Genomic DNA, 22,037 nt, shown 5'->3' with positions numbered 1-22,037 from the left:
AAATATTGGTATTTTCTAAAGGTCCAATGATAAAAAGGGAATTTTACTTTAGAAATGAAATAATTGAAAATGTGAAAGAGTTTAAATACCTTGGAATTGTTTTTTCACGTTCAGGGTCTTTCAGAAAAGCAAAAACACATCTCTGTGAACAGGCACAGAAGGCTATGTATGGGGTCATTAGGAAAATAAGGCAATTTAATTTACCTGTCGAGTGTCAGTTAGACCTTTTCGATAAAGTAGTAATGCCGGTATTATTATACGGATGTGAAGTATGGGGCTTTGAAAATATAGAAACTATAGAACGTATTCATTTGAAATTTTTGAAACATATACTGAATTTAAAAAGCTGTACCCCATCATACATGGTTTATGGAGAAACCGGAAGGTTTCCGTTATCTGTTAATATATATACTAGAATGGTTTCATACTGGGCAAAATTGTTCACCGGGCCAGAAAATAAAATTGTTCATATACTTTACAAATACTTATTGAATCAATGTAATAATGACTTTTCTAAAAACCCATGGATTGATTGTATACATTCTATTTTTAATAAGTGTGGTTTTTCAAACATTTGGAATGAACAATGTACTGTAAATGTTAATTGGATTACAAATGCTGTCAAGCAAAGGCTTAAAGACCAGTTTGTGCAGAAATGGTCGGCTGATATTGCAAATTCTTCAAAAGGTCATATATATAGAACTTTCAAATTTATTTTTGGATATGAAAAATATTTGAGTATTCTGCCATCAAAACTTCGAAAAATTCTTGTTAAATTCCGTACGTCGAATCACCGACTTCCTGTAGAAACTGGTAGATGGTTAGGCATTCCTCTTAATGAAAGATGTTGCACATTATGTAACAAAAATCAAATAGCCGATGAAATGCACTTTATATTGGAATGTAATGCTCTTTCATGTATTAGACAAAAATACTTGGAACCTAGATTTTGTGTAAGACCAAACACTTTTAAATTTTGTGAATTATTGTCCACTTTAAAACTTAAAAAACTCAAAAAACTCTTTTTATTTATAAATGAAATTTTTGAATCAGTCTGTCCTCCTTGAACATTTGCACTTTTTTCTCATACTTTTTTTTTCTCTCTAATTTGTACTGTACATGTACCTCTGACTTTATACATACATTTGTAAATATTTATATATATATATGTGTACCTCATGTACCGTCATGTTGACGGTTTGAGTGAAAATAAATTGAATTGAATTGAATTGACAATTTCTCTAAAAAATGTGATTCTTTCGCTACCTGCCATTTAGTGTTCATTGCCAATTGGGCAATCAAAAAAACCATGACAGAAAGAAAAGATGTACAGTCAAAACAATAAGATTGAAAAATAATGTTTGGAATGGTATGGTGTTCGAAGTGGCCCCATCGTTGATTTCAGCAGGTTAAGGAGGCTCGGTGGTAAACATTAACCATCAGATCTACCTTAAAGCTTAAGATATGATTTGTTAAGCTATAAAGTTTCATTTGGTAATTAAAAGAAAAAAAAATCTATAAAATTCAGCTTTTAAATTAAATAAGTATTTTCCTCTAAGACTATCTTTATATAGAGCTCTTCTGATGAAGGAGATCAATACAGTCCAAATACGTCCACAACTATTCAGCCCTCTTAATAGATTCTATGTTAGAAACATAAATAAAACTTCTATTTTTTTTTTCAACCTTTGGAATTTAAAAAAAAATTAACATAATTTCATAACAAATATTTATAGCCAGCATATTTTAGAAAACTTACCCATATAGATTTCTCATCATGTTGCCTTTCTAATAAAGTTAACATTTAATTTTAAAATGATTCAAGTTATTGGGGCCCTACCACCCCCTTCTAATAAATCAAAATGTTTTAAGGGGGTCTTTTCAACATTCATTTTTATATCATTTTAATTAAAAAACAATGTACATCATTTAAATGTACAAATTATAAACAATTTTAATTCACCGACAAGAATTTTGATAATCAATTCTCCCAAAATCCTAATGGGAATTTAAAATGAGGAAATGTAGTAACACTACAATACATTCAAAATTTCTCGAAACTCACATGTTCAAATTTTTATTATCATAGTTATTACATCGAATGAAAAGTGGCAATAGAGTTTTTTCATCAATATGCTGCTTTTTGTTTTGAACAAATTTTATTGCCTTAAATTATCAAAAGGATCGAAAACAAGTTCTTGTTAATTGCTAGTTCCTCTCCATTAATAATTCAAATGGCTGTCGATCGTCTATTCAAAAGAACTTCATTTTGTGCTCGAGTCATCGTTACGAACTGAGGATTCACACTTTCATTCACCTGCAATAATGTTTATGATCGGGACAATGTTTGAAATAATTAATATTAAATTTTGTTGCACTCTATAATATCTTCTTTTTGCTCTCTTTAATTCATATGATTAGATGATTAACAATAGGCAATTAAAAACCTTTTCCTGATAGTTGACCGTCGGTCATAGATATAACACAAAAGAAAAAAAAACGACTGTTAAAAAAATAAATAAAGAGAAATGACAATGTGCTTGTGAAGCCTTGTTACCTGAAATTCTCCACTGGGGTGATCAAATATTACAGGTGGATTATCTTGTTCCTGCATTTGACAGCCTTGGATATGAATGATTTTCGAGATACTTTAACCTTATAATAGAACTGAAAAATGCTTCCTATATACATGTAGGTATCGCATCTTGATAATTCAAACAACATTTTATATTGTATATCTCGTAAACATTCCATCCTTACAAACACAGGAAACTGTTTTCTCCCAAGTTCTTATTCCTAATAGTAAACCTTCCTGTTTAGTGTATCGACAATTCCATAAATTCATGCATTACCCTACCTCCCAGCTATCTTTGTTTAACCTTGTTGGGGGAAGACAATATTTAATGACTGAAAAATAAATAATATACCAACTCATCAAACCAACAGTAAACGGACTTTTTAGGTTGTGATATTTGTTTCATATGAATTAATATATTATTTACAAATACAAATTCTTATAAAAATGTATAATTGTAAAAAATGTTCTTGATTTCTTCCCCTTTATTCAATACGTAATTTTTGCCATATTTCATTTGAAAATGATCATAAATTTGAAGATTGGAATGTTAATTCATAACATACATGCATGTACATGTACAAAAATAAAAATACATATAAAGTATGTTAACATGTTCAGTTTAGTTAACCATATTTATAGCATTGTCATACCAAAATAATAATCTCTAGCTGTATTTTACTACGTAGAAATGTTTTGTTTTTGTTTTCCTTTCACAAAATCATAGCACGGTCCATCACAGCCGAGGTCACGGTGTTTTAAATAAGCAATGTATATAAGGTACGGTATATTATTATTGTTGTTGTTTGCATTGTTAGGGTTTGTTGTTTAAGAACATGTACCAAACTTATTATTTCCTCTCAGGAACAATAAATTGTCGATTAGAGCATTTATCAGACTAAGTCAAATTTAATGTCACTAGAATGTAAGTTGTTATTGTCACAAAGCGATGGGACACCAATATATATATATATATATATATATATAATGTTTACTTCTGATTGTTTGACCATTATTTGATTGTTCTCATAAGACTTCGAAAAAATTTCTATGTGTAATTGAAGAAAACAAAAATATGAACATTTAGCAAGGATTGATCGATAGTTTGCGTTGACATTTTGTTGAAAGTTGATGATTTCATTTTGTTTCAATCTCATCTTGCAATACTGCATTACAATTCATAATTAATTAAACACTTTTCTAATAATCAACTATTGCCATTGTTAGAATCTGGTAAATTATTCAAATGATGTCATAATCAAGAAAATTCAGCTGCTTGCTCGCTTGCGCTTGTAGAACAAACCACGTAATTGTGTTTATCAAAAAATCGACCAGAAGATAATAATAATGTATTTAAAACTCAAATCCGTTGTTTTCAAATTCTAGGGATTGAAATTGGGAATAAGCCAATGTGTTTTTGATCTTATAACACTGCAAAAAATATCAATGGAAGAAAAAATCGAATCGGTTTCAATATTAAATTACGTTTTAAATGGTACATGTATCTGTATGCAAGTAAGTTTCCTTTAAGGAATGAAATTGAATTCTACCTATATCAACAAATTTGTAACTGACTGTCTACAGAAATGTGTTAAGTTGGACAGACCCATAGACGCCAGGCCCATAGACGACAAGGCTTTCCGTAATCAGTTAGAAATAATGATTATCATCGTCTTCATCACGGTATATTTGGAACTGTGTAACTGTGTCATATTAATTAACCTTCTTGTGTACATGCAAAATAATTGTTTACTTTTTAATTTGTATTATATATGTAACTTTTCTACATTTGATTATGCAATGCTTTTCATAGAAAAACTGCTTGTATTTACATTGTATAAATGTTTTCGTTGTGAACAAAAAATCGTTGTCTATTAAAATGAACTCATTTTTAATTGATTTATTTGTCGGTAGGATTTGATCAATTTAGATAATCAAATTACCATCGAAAACAGAGTGAGTCATAATTAAAGCCTGTGTTGTCTCAATACTATACAATTATTGATGTTTTTGATGTCAGTAAGAGGATTTAGCTACCCGAGAAGTACAGTAATCACCAAGCCGGAGGCGAGTAAAAAATTGTACTCTAGGGTAGCTTAACCATCATATTGATCGAAAAAACAGCAATTATAATTATTTTATTATATGATCCAGCGACGATTTTATACAGACAAAGTCATATCAAACTGAGTTGTTATCAAGCGAAAATTTTAGTTTGAAGCCATAGCCGAACAAATTGAGAAACGTGGTATTTCATTGGACGATCTATTTTTAGTCCTATGTAGAGAAAATCAAATGTTATATTGACCTCCTAGGTCACGTGCAGGTGAATATAACGTTCTGTTTTTTCTAGATAGTTGGATATGAGCCAATCAGAGAGCGGAGTTAATCAATCATATAATAAAACACAATAACATTCATTTGTATATTAAACCATTGTCTGCTTTAATACCAAAATAATAACAACGATAGATATATATTTAAAATCATGATATTTTTTCAAATATTTTTATACATGTATTAACATGGCATTTAATTATAATAAAGTGCAATTACAAAAAAACATTTATTGAAAAATGAGAAATGAAACTATTTTGCTATTGTATCGTGTAAATATAACACATGATAAATGGAAGATACAAAATATTAAATATCACAGTAAAAGATATATATACTATTCTGATATAAAAGATATCCAGATCATAGACTGTTTGTCAAGAATGTTATTCAACAGTTTATTTTAGTTTCTAGTTATTTTATGATTTATTTTAAGAAGGCTGTGCTGTCAGTAAATTACCAGTCAGACTCACCTTAACAGATAAAAATTGATTGCAATTCCCCCTCCCCCTTACACTATGAAACTGTGGGAATATAATTTTATATCTTTCAATTTCCACTTTATTAAAAAGGTTCCTGTAAAATAGAGGGTTATAGAGTAAAGAAAAATTATTAATTTTGATGATATTGCAATCATTGTACATGTCGAATTAATAATAAAGAAGTTATATGAGTTCGTCGAATAATTAAAAGAGATAATTTTGTTGTTATTTTCTAGTTAGGCAATAAGAGATATATACATGTATTTATTTTGATGTCATACGCCTACAGTTCACACTAAGTACCTCTCAATCTTGAAGTTATACAATGGCATATTAACATGTTTAAAACGAGTTGCCTCAACCTACAATGCATTTTTTAATGTAAATTATATGATTCAACAACAACAAAAAACAACATTTTTTCATCAATAGCTTGTAAATAATGAAACAATGTTTTATGAATTCAAACAAAACCCCCTAAATTTCATACTGCAATTCACACTCATAAATGAGCGACCATTTCAACATGCAAAAACAATATTGTAACAATATTGTAATATTGTTATGTAGATCTCTATGCAAGGACTCTTTTAATCAAATCTTAATTCAAATTTAAATAACAATTATACACTGTCGTGTTCAACTCGGAACATTTCAAATCTCTAGGTAAAAACTGCAATGTTTGGGAAGTAAAATTAATCATGCTCACGAGAGCGTTTAGTAAATAATCCAAAAAAAAAGACATTCTTTTATGAGTTTCACGGAAAAAATCAGCCAGTTGACCATGTTTAATATATTCAATCAAATGCAATACTGACCATGTGTTATCAACAATCCGTAATTGTTTATTATTTTAATCAAGCTAAACGTCACTTCCGTTTTCAAGAAACTAGTAGAGAAACTGGACGTTATCCCCATTATGTACGTATTTTTACAAAAATGGTATCGTTTTGGGTAAATTTTATACACATAAATGGTAACAAAATATAAAATTATAATAAATATACTAACAAGAGGCCCTTAGGGCCACATCGCTCACCTGAGCAAAAATGACTTTAAATGGGCGTTCAAAAGATATTGTGCCATATGGTCCCTCGGTATTCGAATTTTAAACTTATTTTTGCATACGCGTAATCTTTGACATTGTACCTTTATCTGTCATCATAAATCTGTCGAAAATTGCTCGATCGTATAGGGGAATTTATTGGTAATACATACCAGATACAGACAAACTATACACACGTATCCTCTAATCTCTGTTTGAATAAAAACTTAAGTGTAAATATTTTTGATAAAATATTCATGAATATAATATGAAAATGTTTAACTAATTAATATAAAGTGACATTCACTACACCTTGAATTACTAGTAGTTTATCAAATCAGCAGAAAATTACTTGGTTATGATAAATATATATTGATGTATATAAATGAGTGAAAAAATATGCAATTTTGGATAAAAAAATATTTTTTTTCACAAATTTAATTCAGAAAATATAAAGAAATGCTCGGAGTTGATTCGAACTCAAGATCTGTGGTTCATAAGCTTAATACTATAACCAATTAGCTATGACAATATTCAACCACATCTATTGATACAAACAATTTAACAAAACGTCGTTTTTAAACAGTATCTAAAATTGGTTAATTTTACACGTTCTATATAGAAGACTTTAATGTTAAATCGATGTGTTTTGTATCAATACGTAGGCACACAATGACATTGCAATGTATAAATACATCTAAAACGGGACAGGGAAAAACGATAAACACAAGCGCCTATTTTCCCACCTTCTGCCATCAGTTTGTATTATAAATAATTTTTCCTATGTGTTTGAATGCATAGTTTTACCTTGTATAATATTCTGCTTTACATATTACCGGTATATGTTGCAGTTGGTTTTAACATATGTTTTTTACAGTTACAGTATTTTGATTTTTGTTCTACTTGAATTATTGGTATGTACTAGATATGATGCACATCAATGTTTATATGTTTTGATTAGGATAAAATCATATTCTGATCAATAAAAATTTTCAACACATTTGTGAGTTTGTTTGATGTGTAGGTAAGAGAATGAGGAGGCATAAAATGAAATAATGTAATACGTAAGAACTTGTTGGACCTTTTTGTTAGGATCCTAATCCTAATGTAGACGGATGCAACCAATGCATTGGAACCTGTTTGAAATATTCAGCTGTCCTCCGACCTTTTACATTTGTTTTGGATTCCTTTAACGACGTTGATACAGTCGGATAACATGATGACTCCAAACACGACAGAGATGACGGTCACCCCGACGATGCCGATGTTCTTGGCCGACTGCCGCTCGTCGGGGGCGCTGGTTAACGTCCGGATATACTGGTTTGTCTCCTTCTTGTTCACCGTCAAGTTTTTTTGAATGTTTTCTATTTTTTCTTGTATGATTTCTTGGGTAATTTCTGTTAAAAGAAAAAAAAACCTAGCAATATTACTATAAACCCTTCCACCACAGCTTTGGTATTGCTCAATATGCGAATTAATGCACCGGTGAATCAATAGTTTTGTTCGTTGGCAAATATTTAAATTACCACAATAGCTTATTATGTTAATAGCATGCTTAATAATTTTGGCAACCATTTAAAAAAAACTACAAATACCACACCCCATCAAATCAATCTGTCCCTCAAAAGAGCATATATAGCGTCAAACGCCATTGGGCGATTGCTCTCTTTACCCAATTAATTCAAAATGTCTTATTAGCTTCAATAACATCTTTTAGCATTTGTTAATGCAAAATGTAGATAAGCACTCAAATGGAGACAAACAGAGCAGTTTTCGGTTTACCTGGACACCATTCTTTAAATGGTTTTGCAGCGGCCGGCGATGGTAGGGTTGGATGGTAAATGAAGAGGCCTTAAAAAGAAAAAAAATGACTTTCATGTAGCAGCAACATTTTTTGTGCCAAGATATAAGTTTGAAATGGTTCACACATTTCGAAAGGGAAATATTTCTGATGTCTCAATCCTCGTACATTTTACATGTATCAACATTCAAACACATGAACTCCAAAAGGCTCGCGCTGATAAGTTCCTTGACAGACTGCTAAATCTGAAATTGTTTGACATGTATTTACTTCATGATTTTAACGAGGGAGTGAAAAACAACTTAGTTAAAATGTAAATGGTTATGTCATTCAGAAAAAAAAATCAATATGTTACATTAGTCGGTACCAAGTTGACATATTTACGACACATTTTCCAGATAATCATATAAGCTAACTGATAGAACACTGCTATGAGAGTTAATATCTACTTCTGTTTTTAGTGTGTCTAACAGACAGTTGAGAAATCTACATTAAAATATATATACCCATTACTTTGAAAGCAATATAATTCTCCTAACGCATGAATGAAATTGACAATAACAAACTGTCAACCATCTCGAAAATCCAGAAAGCAAGATACAAATTCAAAGCAGAGCAACACGGGCCTCTGAAAAGATAGAGATGGGATCAGGTGCCAAGGAGGACTAAGCATGCTCTGCCGAACGGTCGCACCCGCCGTGTGCTCATTGTCAAGGGCATGAAAATCGGAAGAAACTGTAGTCTGTTCGGTGAATAAATAATGGTTTAACAAAGATGGACAATGTCAGTCAGGATGTGTCTTATTGAAACATTAAACTAGCTGACAAGGTCATTGTATCGACCATAGAAATTACGTAAAGATGAGTTTAGTCGAGGTTCTTGATATTCTTGTTTCAACAACTTGTTTGTTAGTAGCTTACCTCGTTTAAGAAACTCTTCGTATTTAAAGCACGTTCTTGCATAACAAATAGGATGAGAGACATAAACCCCATAAGCAGGTGACGATGGTAAATGTCTACATAAGTAAAGGAAGTTGACGATGGAAAATCTAAAATCATCACGTTTATCATATACAGTTTTGTTTTAGGTAATTTTTAGCGTCTTTTTCTACCAAAATATCAAAGTATGAAACTTGTGGTATCTACTAATATTTCAAGGTCACTGGGATATATTGAGTTAACAACTGTACATATCCGTACATATTTTATCTACATATTGCTTCATAACCGATTCATACTTTCAACAACCTGTACATGAATCTGAATACCCGGTTATTTCATAAAAAGGGGAACAAACAATTTTCTACATTAATGCGAACATTGTTTTGAACTCCCTTGTTCAGAAGAACATATTTTATCACAATACAAGTTTATAATTAGTTCATAGCTCTACAGAAACAGCCAGACTGAAATCTACACACCCTGTTTATGGATTGATCGAAACCTAAAACGACCTAAAAAAAAAATAACGGGCTGCACGAAATACTCGGTAATCATAATGATGTCAGACTCAAAGTCTCCCAGGAGATGATTTGGCTGTATCTTTTAGCTAACGCTCTTATGTACATTTACAGTAATTAAGTGAATTTTGCTTATTTTTACACTCACTTCTATTACTTAGTGTAAAGAAAGACGTTTATATAGACAATAAAATGCTTTCTTTAATAATTTATGCAGGTTATGAGGGTAGCGATCATTGCAGAAAAAAATTACAAAACCAGCTTATGTGGGTAATGTATTTTCTCTGAAATTTCGCTACCTTCATATCCCGAATTAATCACCAAAGAAAGCATTTTATTGTTTAAATGAATTGTACTGGTGAAATTTAACACAGCATTCTTAGATTTCCAAGGTATTAGTGATTTTTTTATAAATAATATTTATCGAAAATGGCGGTTTTCAAGAAATTGCCTGATTCTAAACGTTTAGATTAAATTCATTCTGTTTCAAAAAGGCAGTTTTTTTTAACTACATGCAATGAGGAATTCTTTTTTTTCATAAAGCGTGAAGTCCGCCACATTTGTATGTGGAACCATTATCAAAATTATTTCATGGTCGTATAAAAGTTACTACATACTTTCCTGATAAAATTCTACACTGCTTTATGTACAATGATGCATGCAAAATAAGATTTACACCGAACTCTTTAACTTCGAATTTTTCCATTTTATGTTCAACAATTTTAGGAAAAATAGCATAGGAGCTAAAACACCTTCTTTAATATAGATTCCAAAATTCTTAAAGCTAAGTTAAAGTCTGTTAAAACAGAGACTAACTTTAAATGACACCAGATATTTTAATGACAATGAGAATCAGAGAGAATGCTAACTCGTCGCATATTTTTTCTTTGTGCTACCTATTTCCCGTATAGCAAATGTTACATTATCCTCTTTGACATTCCATTTCATACTTTAAACTTCAACAACAGCGTCCTTGTCTAGCACCTCATATTTTCTGGCATATTCCTTAAGGACTTATTTAGTTTGAGCCCCATGTTTAAACGTTGAATCCAGCCTTGGCAAATATAGATCGAGTCTGACTGTAGGAAGAATTAAGCACTTCTTTTTTCCGAAAGCCTGAACTAATGTTGTCAACATATAGATCTTCTGTTTTCTTTGGTGTCAATATAGATGTTTTCCTTTAAATTCTTCAGCATATTATTCAAGATAAATGGAGAACAAATTGCTCCAAATATACAGATCTAAATCTGTAGTCCAATAACTATCCATTAGGATTTGTTGGGGGGGGGGGGGGGGCATCAACCCAAAAGAATCTTGTAACGTCTCTGTCTTCTTGTGGTTCTACATTAAAACATGCTTTTTAATGTCCGTTATCACTGCGTATTTGCTGAGACGAAATCTTAGTAATATTGAAGCAATACTGATGAATTGGTGAGGAAAGTTCATCAAACATGCATTCAGAGTGCAGCGTATCACTGCAGCGTATCACTACAGCTACAGTCGTATTGTCCTTCTGACATATTTTGATTTTAGCATTAAAAATATATATCGAAAGGTTCACTTCATACCACACTCACCAGTGGAAAAGGATCAAGTCACTACTTCCATACGAATAGCATACTGCCCGTCTAACATATTTTAGTTTTACCAAAAAATGCATTATGATTATTTAACTATGCATTATGACTACTCTAGTATGATTATTTAACTATGCATTATGACTACTCTAGTGGTCATATATATATATATATATATATATATATATATATATATATATATATATATATATATATATATATATATATATATATCAGATCTTTTGAGTTAATCTTTTAAATAAATCCACATCTCTACTTTTCAGCAATTATTTCTCCATGTTGGAACAACAAATCTGGTTCTTTCTTAAGGCGATCTATAATACTGATTGTTCTTTGATACGCCTTGTTTTTTTTGTAGGCAATGTAGGCTGTGTTATAGGCCTCTTGATCACTGTAATGGATGATATTTACATTTTCCAGTGTCTTTGTCTGTAAAAGCACTACAAATCAATCTTTGTAACGAATTTTCAAAAACATTTACATTTCATCATTTCTGACGTACATGTATGGTTGGGTACAAGCGTGGCTAGCATAATCATACGAAAAGTAAAGCTTTCAATACATTGAAATTTAATATTTGATTGAACAAGTGTTATAAAATATATAGATGTAATAATATGGCACCATTTTTTAATATTATGAGGTTATCAAAAACAGTCGGGCGTGATAAAATGTATCATTATGATTAAACCTTTTTGGCTTTTTTGGATTTGATCATCTCATAATACTAAAAATCATTTTTTTATCCTTATATAACCACAACGATTTTAGAAGTTATGATTAAATATAATTATTATCCAAGGTAGATGCTTAACAACTGAAAACCATACCTTTGTGGTCGATAAACACCGTTCCTCTTCCAAAGTAACACCGGGATGTTTCATGCTTGTACATATATTCTTTGCAGAATGATGAGTATTCTATAGCATAACATCTAGATTCTTTCAAACAACCCGATTTGCACTCTTCTAGGGTTATTAAAGAAGCGTCCTTACTCCTCAACTCACATATTCCATTCGGTATATCACTTACGACCGATGTTATCCCATTATTCATCATACAATTTTCCAAATCTGCAATGAGAGTAACGTTGTTAATAATTAATTAAATTACTGTAACAGCTCTTGGAAGTTGCTTTTCACCCATTGAATGAAATAATAGGTTTATAAGTGTGTTTAAATGATTTTTACTTGTTACACAAATACCACAGTGACTGTAGAATCAATATCAATAAAGACTTAAAGGCTAGCTGTACATCAGCCAGTATGTTACCCGAGTTACTCAGACCTGCCCCATGGGAAGTGAATTCCAAAATTAATAACTAGTAAACAAAACATAACTTTTATATACATAGTTGTCTGATGAGCCGACATGGCTGAAAGCGCTACAGTTAACTATTTATTTAATTTAAACAGTCATATTTTTTGCTGTACAAGGACTTAAACAAATGTAAAAAAAAATGGGACAAATCAATCACCTGTAAAGAGATGAATCCTTAACAGAATTTATCTGGAATAATTATCTTTTTACATACAAAGCAAAACAATTGTCCTTTAAATACGATTAAATGTGGTATTTTATTTGCAAAAGATACGTTTGATGTAGATGGGAATTTACATGTTGTAAATTATTTTTCATCATGGAGAAGAAAATTTTTTTTTTTGTGAGTAAATTATGATAAGAACTTGTTTTAGGAATTATATAGATAGATTTGATTAAATAAGTATATTGTTCATATGCAAAATATATAAATGTACAACAAAATGCAAGGTTTTTCTTTAAAGTTTGCCATAATAAAAAAAACAGAATGAAATTTTATTATTTCTATTTTTGTGAATATAAAATTTAAGAAATCTGTATTGAAAACAGATAAAACAAATTGTTTAATATCTATCGGCTGGAAACATTTCGAAAAATATCTGTCATCAAAAAATAAAATACATGCATGATAAGAGAGTTGCTAAATTCAATTATAAGTTATTAAACTGTATACTTTTATTTAATTTTAGTGTAAGTAAGTGAAATAAAGATGTATCAGCCGAATGTAAATTTTGTCAAATGATCGAAGACTTATTTAGTTGTAAATTAGTAAAAAACACATTGCAAGAGGTGGAATTTTCTTTTCAATTTTGAAATATCATGGGAAATATTAGTTTTAGGATTCTATTTTGAAAAGAATGTCAAAACATTGAATAATATATAGAATATTTAATTTTTTGGGGATAAATCATTTAAATCTGGAAAATTGTGTTTTTAAAAAAAGCTGGAAGCAATACATTTACTGATTATATTTATTTTGATTTGAGTAATTATATGTAACTTTATGTTTGTTAAGCATACATAATTTTCATTCTACTTTCTGGAGGCTAAGACCCTCAGTTTGAAGACATGGGGAGAAGTTCAGTGGACTCTAGAGTTGACTTTAACCCTTTGTCTGCGTGGAAAAGATAATACGATGTATTTTGTATACAGTTCTGTTCCGTTACATTTTCGATTTACAGTTTATCGATGATTTGACACGAATTTCCATCCCGGAATTTAGTAGAATTTTATTCCCTTCTTCTATGTAAGCACATGTACCACATCCTCAGATCGCCGCATTTTTTAAACGAATGGAACTTCTTCCCGCATTGAAAATCGGGCATTGGTTAACAAGTGTTTAAGATTCGGTGCTTGTCGTCGGCTTCTGATAATGACTTCCGAAGGTAGTTAATTTTCATATTTTCTAACTGTTCTAAGATAGAATAAAGTTTTCCTGCGTCTGTTAGAACAGCCCTGTTTATTGGATTGTGGGTTACAGCAAAAGCAAGTTTCCCCTCGTTGTTGGAATCATTGGGAAACCGGCAATTGAATTTGTGAAGCTCTTTTTATTCTAGCGTTGATTAATTTTATCGAGTATTTCTGTCGTTGAAGAAATATATTTAATTCTTCCAAATGTTTAGAACGTAAGGTTTTGGCCGTGATAGTTTTATAGATTCTCCGTGCCATGTTAAACGGAATATTGCGTTGAAAGTGGGACGGATGGCACGATCTAAAATCCAGACACTGGTGCGTGTCCATGGGATTGAATTATAAATCCGTTGTATTTAGGTACTAAGATCGGCATCCAACACTGCTGATATTCTTTCAAAAAGAATTTTCTCTAAATACCCCATCACTAAGTTGGCATATTATATGGGCGCAACTTTTGTCCCCAAGCATAGCGGTTTATTTTATTTGCAAATAGAATTCCTCGTCAATGTTAGTTATTGTTCTCCTGAACTAATTTTGGTCCTTCAAGAATTGTCTAATAATAAGTATAAAAAATGTCAGTCAGCATACAACCCAGACTGACAAGGTCACAAGCATAGAACTTACGAAAAGTTGACTTCAATCGAGACTGTTGATAGACCTTAAAGTCTTAAAGTCTAATTTTTGCCCCCTCAACAGAGTAACACTTTTATTCTTAAAAATAATACTAAAGAGAACTTATTTAGCAGTAAATAAAATTCAATAAGATGATTAAGAGCATGATTGTGTTTAATTCACAATAACGCATTTTTTATTTCTTTACGTCAAGCGAGTTCTTCAAATTTAAAGAAATTAAACAAAGATATAAAAAAAATATTTACCAGGTTCATTAGAATCGAACACCAACTTCAACATACTTATTTTCGAAGAACTCCTCGATAACCGCTACATCATGTTTTAACCATTTAAAAAACAAACTTGATCATCTTGAAAATTGAAAGAAGAAAACTTACTTTTTACCATAGATTGGGTCTTGGTGCCATTTTTTGGAAAATTGAAAAACATAAACTTTTCATGTTTTATCAGTATATGTTCTTTAAAAAATGGTGTGATTACCCACTCTATAAAATAATTTGGTCTGAACATCCGATTTCATCAGCATTTCGTTGCTAAATTAACGTATAATATCCATATTTTGATGTCTAAATTTGAAGTAACATTTTTAAGATTTTTGCAATACTGAATGTAAATGAATACATAAGTTTAACAAATGTAACAAAAATGATATTCATAAGAAAAAAATATGTGGATTTTTCAAATGGACTTAGTTGGTTTTATCCCTAGGCTTATTCCCCCACGTTCTTGGGGTATGGTTGTATAAAATAACTTATATTAATAATTTATTACAAAAAAAACCCCCAAAAAACTAAAAAACACACAAAAGAAACCAGCAAGCTGGTCAAATCGCTATTACTCACCAGTAGTCATACTTTCACAAAGAAACGCCCTGTCTGTACTACAATTATCTGCATAGAACTTTTTGTCTGTGTAGTTATAGTAGAGACATAGTATATCGTCCTCTGCTGCGGTCACTATGTTAAACGTAGGATCTAGACTCCGACAGTTTTGTTGCATGGTTTCATTGTTGGAAGACCGTCGAAACCCCTCAATCCATACGCCTTGTAAATCTCTATTCAAATAAAGTCAAAACATTTCAGATTCTACAAAAGTCCTTTTTTAATAATAATAAACAAAATATATCGTATATTGCTTAATTAGTATTGTCTATTCCAGGTTCTCGTTCCTAACAATATGTTTTTTTCCAAACTACATTCATTCAGTAGAGTTATTTAAACAGTAAAATACTTTCTTTGGAAGCTAACGCGGGTTATGTATTTTTTTCTGCAATGTCGTCACATTCATATCCCGCATGAAACATCATCTCTTATAACATATTAATGAATTGATCGTAATAGGTAGGTACAATTAGCTAAATTATTGTTAATATTCATCAGTACGTTAGATAAAAGAAAAAGTCAAATCGTCTCTTATGGGAATTTCGAGTCAGGCATCATGATTACTTCGTACAGTCCGTGATTTTTCTGTTGCTGACAGTTTCGACGAATCGATAAACGGAGCATACAGATTTCAGTCCTGTCAGTTTCAACAAAAAGAAATTTAGGGAATCATACTTGGTGGATGTAAATACACTGGTGCATATATCGTGCCACGTTTCCTATATCACGATTCGCGGCACGATTGAAATCGCGGTTTTAATCGTAGAGTAATCGTATCAAATCTCAAACGATCTTGAGGAATGTCGTGGCAATCGTCTTAAGCGTAGAACATTTTTGATCGTCAAAACAAAATCCTGGGATTAACACGGTTAATTTTCAATCGAAATTATTCGTTATTATCGTAATAGATCGCCCTACATCGTTTTTAAGCACTTCACGTCGCATTTTATCGTGCCCCTAATCGTAATGAGCAGGATCAGTCTTGATGAAGGCAAACACTAAGCTGCGCTGCGTTCATTTGCGATTTGCTAATATTGTCAAAAAATGGTCAGGGAGGCGAAATGAATTTATTGTTGGGTCAAATGGTAGCACATATCGTGATCACCTTTAATCTTGATCTTGAAAAGAATTGCCATCATTATCATTCTGCATAGCAACAAAGCATATCATGTCCTGCTAAATGTATCGTAACGTATAAAAAAATATACACGTAGACAACCCTCTCAAATCGTGATGTTCGGATCATATCGAGATCCAATAGGGAATTCTGTCTTGACAATATCATCTGAACATATTTTTTTTTCGAATCAAAAATATTGATAAGATCGTGACAGATCGCGTCACCTAAAATATTTCTAGTACTGTTGCCTTTTTCTATCAAAGCTCAACAAATCGCATATGGACGTATCGACTCTTATCCCCTCATACCTAATCCTAGAGTTATAGATAACGATCAGTTATAATACGATTTGTCAGTCGTAGTTTCGTAACGAATCGCACGACAGTGGGATTCCAGCATTGACCCAGCAATTCTTTCTTGCAAAAAAAAACAGCTTAAAAAGTCTTCGGTGAATTTGAATTGCAAATGACATGGAAGTAGTAAAAAAAAGTTGATATTATCTTCCGAGAACGTTCAAATGGATAAAAGAAATTAGACTTTTCCATTGTATATCCCTGTGAGAAACTTGTGTTTCACTCTTGTCAATATCTCCGAACAACTGGAGATGAAATATCAAAGAGGCTTCTTTGACTTTTTTCTTTTATTGTTTTAACTTCAATTATTCTAAGCTGTAAGGTGTGCTTGGTTGTATTTTTTTTTTTATCAAATCATCAAGAAGCGATGGCAACGGGAATTCAGGACAGACTAAATATAAATGTTTTGGACAAAGAGTTCTTAATTATAATTATCAAATTAAACGATGTACTTACGTTTTCACCTCAAGCTGTTCGATAAGTTTCTCTACGTCTAACAACACTAAATCTACAAGCTGTATTTCTATTTGGGAAGATATTTTCGCTAAAGTTTTGTTTTCTCCGGCACATACGTCATACGCTGTGTGCCATGAAGCCTTTGGAAAGTGCACCCGGTAACGGCATTTTGGATCTGATTCTAAAAAAAGAATACAAATATATCTATAAGCGTAAAGACTTATTAGATACTTATATATCAAATATGAGTATTATTTGCTTTAAGCTCAAAACAACATTTTGTCAGCTAAAAATTGCATCCATCAAAAAGATTATTGCGGGATATGACCAGAAACAATAATAATCAGGACCGATCAAAAGTATAGAGTTAAATACTGCAATCGAGTTAATATGAGAAGGCAAGTGTTTTAGCATTAATTCATTAATTCATAGTCGGATTTCAATTTTAGGTTTTTGTTTTCTTCAAAATTATTAAAAACATATCTATCGTCGATAGTTACCGAATAAACAAAAACCATGTACATCTTACATTTATTTAATGTGGATTACGTTTTTCATAATAGAAAGAATAAAATGTTATTAAACACTATATTTTGGTATATCCTTGTTATTTTTGTCCATTTATAGAGTTCTATTGTATGTTATAGCGAAAAAGTTCTTTAAGTATGGTGTTATTAATAATTTACAAATTAAAGTGGAGCCGGGAAAATACTATTAATGACTATTCAAATTAACTTTATGTTATCACAAACATGCTTAAATTGAGATGTTGATCAATACAAACTACCCAATGTCCACGATCCTAATCAAATGCCTCTATTAATTAGCTAATGATGTCATTTAAATGTAGCTCAAAAGTAAAAAAAAAAAGCCAATGCATAATAAGATAACAGCGTGACATGCATTTTCCTTCATCAATAATCAACATTTTGCATCGACATCATTTAGCAGTTAACACTTTAAGTTGAGCCATAACACCATTTATGCCAACCCTCAATGTACGAGCTTGGGGAAGAGCGCGTTGTTTACAAAACCAATGGTTTAAGTCACATACATTACTGACACTAGACTTTTCCTCGTGTACTATCTAGGTTTTACGTACCTTGTAGATTACTGAGCGCTTTTCGTCCAATTGTACATAAAATCAACAGAACAGGAACAACGTCATACATCTGTAAACAGAACCACGACATAGAAACCAGCACCTATTTTAATGATCACAATTATATACAGTTAAACTAGATACGATCTCGTTACGAGTAACGAGTAGGTCTTCCGTTCAATTTTTAAACAATACAATTAAAATATCAATGAAATTTCACAATTTCCACTCAACCCCTTCCTTTCAGATAATGTATAAGATTGTCAATATCCTTTAAAATGCTTAACAAAGTGTTTTGCCTTTTCACATACATCACATTAAAGATTTAAGATTTAAGTCCCCTTAGATCCCTAATTACGTCATCAGTGGGGTGACAATGAGTTTTACTAACTGATATTGTTACGATCAACAGCTTTGTCTCAATAATATATTACAAACTCTTAACACAGGATGAAGCTCTGCCATTCAGTCAACTGAAAGGTGACTGAAAGGTAACTAAAAGGTGGCTGAATGGCATAACTATGCCATTCAGCCACCTTTTCAGACCATTCAGTTAACAATCAGTTAACTGAATGGCAGAGCTTCATCCTGTGTAATCGATTTAAAGGTATGTGTGAAAGATTTTACAAGTGTCTTGGCCCCTAATTTAGGGGCCAGCCCCTTTTTCTTGAATTCATTCGAAAGTTCTCACGAATACAAACATTTTTTGTTCTTACACTTACCTAAAATTGTTGTTTATTTTTTGGATAAAAATGATTGAATATTTTAGGGGCCAGCCCTATAGATCCTTAATGGGGACAGAAATCGGTGTTTTGATAAGTGGAATCGATTAGAACTATCAATACAGACATTTTCTCTTCTACAATGTTTAACATAATATGTCTCCTTCTCAAAAAATATTGCGTCAAATTTAAGTACTTTGGCCCCTTAAAAACCCTATTTACGTAATAAATGGGCGTGACAATGATTTTAGCTGATAGATATTGTTACGATCAACAACTTTACTTCTATAATGAATTACAAAATCTTTATCGATTTTAAGTTATTTGTAAGTTTACGAGTGTCTTTGCCCCTAGTTAAAGGGACCAGTCCCTTTTTCTTGATTTTGTTGGAACGGTCTTAAGAATACTAAGATTTTTTGTTTTTAAACCCATCTACAATTGTTGATCATATTTGAGATACAAATGATTGAATATTTTAGGGGCCAGCCCTATAGATCCTTCATGAGAAAAGACATTGGTTTTTTGATTAATGGAATCGATTAAAATCATCAATGCAATCATTTTTTCTTCTACAATGCTTAACAAAATATGTCTCCTTCTCAAGATATATTGCGTCAAAGTTTAAGTACTTTGGCCCCTAAAACCCCCTAATTACGTAATAAAAGGGCGTGGCAATAATTTTTCCTTTTAGACATTGTTACGATCAACAACTTTGCTTCTATAATGCATTACAAAATCTTGATTATTTTTAAGTTATTTGTAAAAGAGTTTACGAGTGCCTTGGTCCCTAAAAAAGGGGGCCAGCCCCTTTTTCTTAATTTTGTTGGAAAGAACTTTTAATGTTTTACCACATTTGTTATATATGTCTTAACAAAATATCAACTGATAAATAGATACAGATCAAAACGTATGAAAATTTTGATTCAAAATTCGTATCCAATTTTCGAGCCTAGGCGAGCTCCTAAACTTTGCGCCACTGGCGTAAAAAAAACTGCATTGTGCACAACTTCAAACTATGGTCTACCTATCCTGAAAATTTCATAATTATATCTCCTATAGTTTTTGAGTTTTTATCTGCACAAAATTGGTCGTAAAAATTTACAAAATCGGCTGTATATCAGAACCGGAAGTGACGATTTCAAAATTTCAAAAAACTTCTAAAATTAATACCCTTGGCAATCATCTGTGAAAAAATGGTCGAAATCTGTCGAATAGTTTGCGAGAAATCGCGTGCACAAAATTCGTGGAAAAAAATAAAAGAAGAAACAGTACGAAAACAATAAGGTCTCCCGTTGGAAACGGAAGACCTTAATAATAATAATAAGAAGAAATCGTACGAAAACTATAAGGTCATTCGTTGGAAACGGAAGACCTTAACAAGCTTATAACGAAGTCCCAGGAACGGGCGATTTTACTTCGTTATAAGCGTAATTCGTTTAATCTGCCAAGTTTACAATATATATTAAAGTCACTTGGAATGAAAATCACTTTACTGTAAGCGTCAATTCATTATAAGCGTGTTTGCAATAACCGTGTTTTACTATATAAATAGTGCCTTTGTGGGAGGGTAATTGTGAAATTGACATCCCAAAAAACCATTGTCAACCGACGCGAAGCGGAGCTTGACAATGGTTTTCGAGGGGTGTCAATTGCATTTATTGCTATTTATTTTATTATACTGCATGTCTTATTTTTAAAGAAAATTTTACTGCTTTTATATAGAAATGGAGTGAATTCCACGGCGAACTGTACGCGCATGTAACAGTTCGTTGTGTTACCCGTTGCCAAGTGTGGTGCTAACGCAAAGCAATAAACCGCGTCTAAACCAATGAGATTTCAATATTTAAGGTAGCTCCCTCCTCGTAAAATTCTCTGAGGAAAGTTGAAAAACCGAACTGATTTCGACTTAATAGACTTAAATGTCATCAATTGTTTGAAAAAATATACATGTCATCACACTTTTTGAGATGCCAGATAAACATAAACTAAAGCATATTTTAACATTAGAAAACTGTATTTTTTTTGGTTAAAAGTAAAATCTTGTAGGCAAAAATTTGTTTTTCTTGTTTAATTTTAACGTCAACTTTATCAGAAAACTAAAATTACAAAAACATTTTAAAACTAATCGTTGAAATAAGAAAAAAATAGCATTTAGACATACAACTGAGAGAAAAGTCAGAAAAAGAGTTATTTCCCCTTTGCATAGATAAGATATATAAAAATTTGGAAATTTAGGATAAAATTAAGTGCGAAAATATCTTGAACCTACCAATAATTCTAATTACATCCATGTGATAAAATTCACATAAAATAAATAAAACTATCTTGCACAATTTTTAAAGAATTCAAAGTTTCACAAAAAAGTGTGACATCACAGAACACTGGATCTACTTTAACATGAAAGTATATAATGAAGTATGGCAAATTTTAGGACGATGCAAGTATGAATATACAGTTATCAAATGAGTATAGTTATATATGAGTATGATGATACTGCTGGGCACAAGGGCATCAATTGATATGTTGGACCTGTAATGCATGTGTTGCCCAAGACCGAGTGCCACATGTTTGTCTGAAGGTCCAACATATCATATGTAGTGCGAATCCCAGTAAACAACTGTTTTGTGATATCCTTCGCAACAGATGCTTATGTAACGTTTTTGAGTTCATTTTGATTCAACTGTTCTACTTGAGCGATGATAAATAAAATTAATTTTCTCAATCACAAATTTAAATCAAC

The 22,037-nt window shown here is 31.4% G+C and overlaps 1 protein-coding gene across 1 annotated transcript in view; it reads right to left on the bottom strand.

Annotated features, from left to right (window-relative positions):
- Positions 1–5,040: 5,040 nt before the first annotated feature.
- Positions 5,041–22,037, bottom strand: part of LOC128163963 (uncharacterized) — a 29,982-nt gene continuing 12,985 nt past the window's right edge. The window contains exons 2-7 of the mRNA XM_052827663.1: positions 18,576–18,645; positions 17,474–17,654; positions 15,506–15,717; positions 12,128–12,370; positions 8,222–8,290; positions 5,041–7,836 (exon numbers count right to left, since the gene is read on the bottom strand). Of these exons, the coding sequence (XP_052683623.1) occupies positions 7,589–7,836; positions 8,222–8,290; positions 12,128–12,370; positions 15,506–15,717; positions 17,474–17,654; positions 18,576–18,645 (1,023 nt within the window). The 3' untranslated portion in view covers positions 5,041–7,588. The remainder of the gene's footprint in view (positions 7,837–8,221; positions 8,291–12,127; positions 12,371–15,505; positions 15,718–17,473; positions 17,655–18,575; positions 18,646–22,037) is intronic.

This window comes from Crassostrea angulata, chromosome 9, assembly GCF_025612915.1.
Source record: "Crassostrea angulata isolate pt1a10 chromosome 9, ASM2561291v2, whole genome shotgun sequence".
NCBI lineage: Eukaryota > Metazoa > Mollusca > Bivalvia > Ostreida > Ostreidae > Magallana > Magallana angulata.
This window is presented reverse-complemented; position numbering and strand designations above follow the sequence as displayed.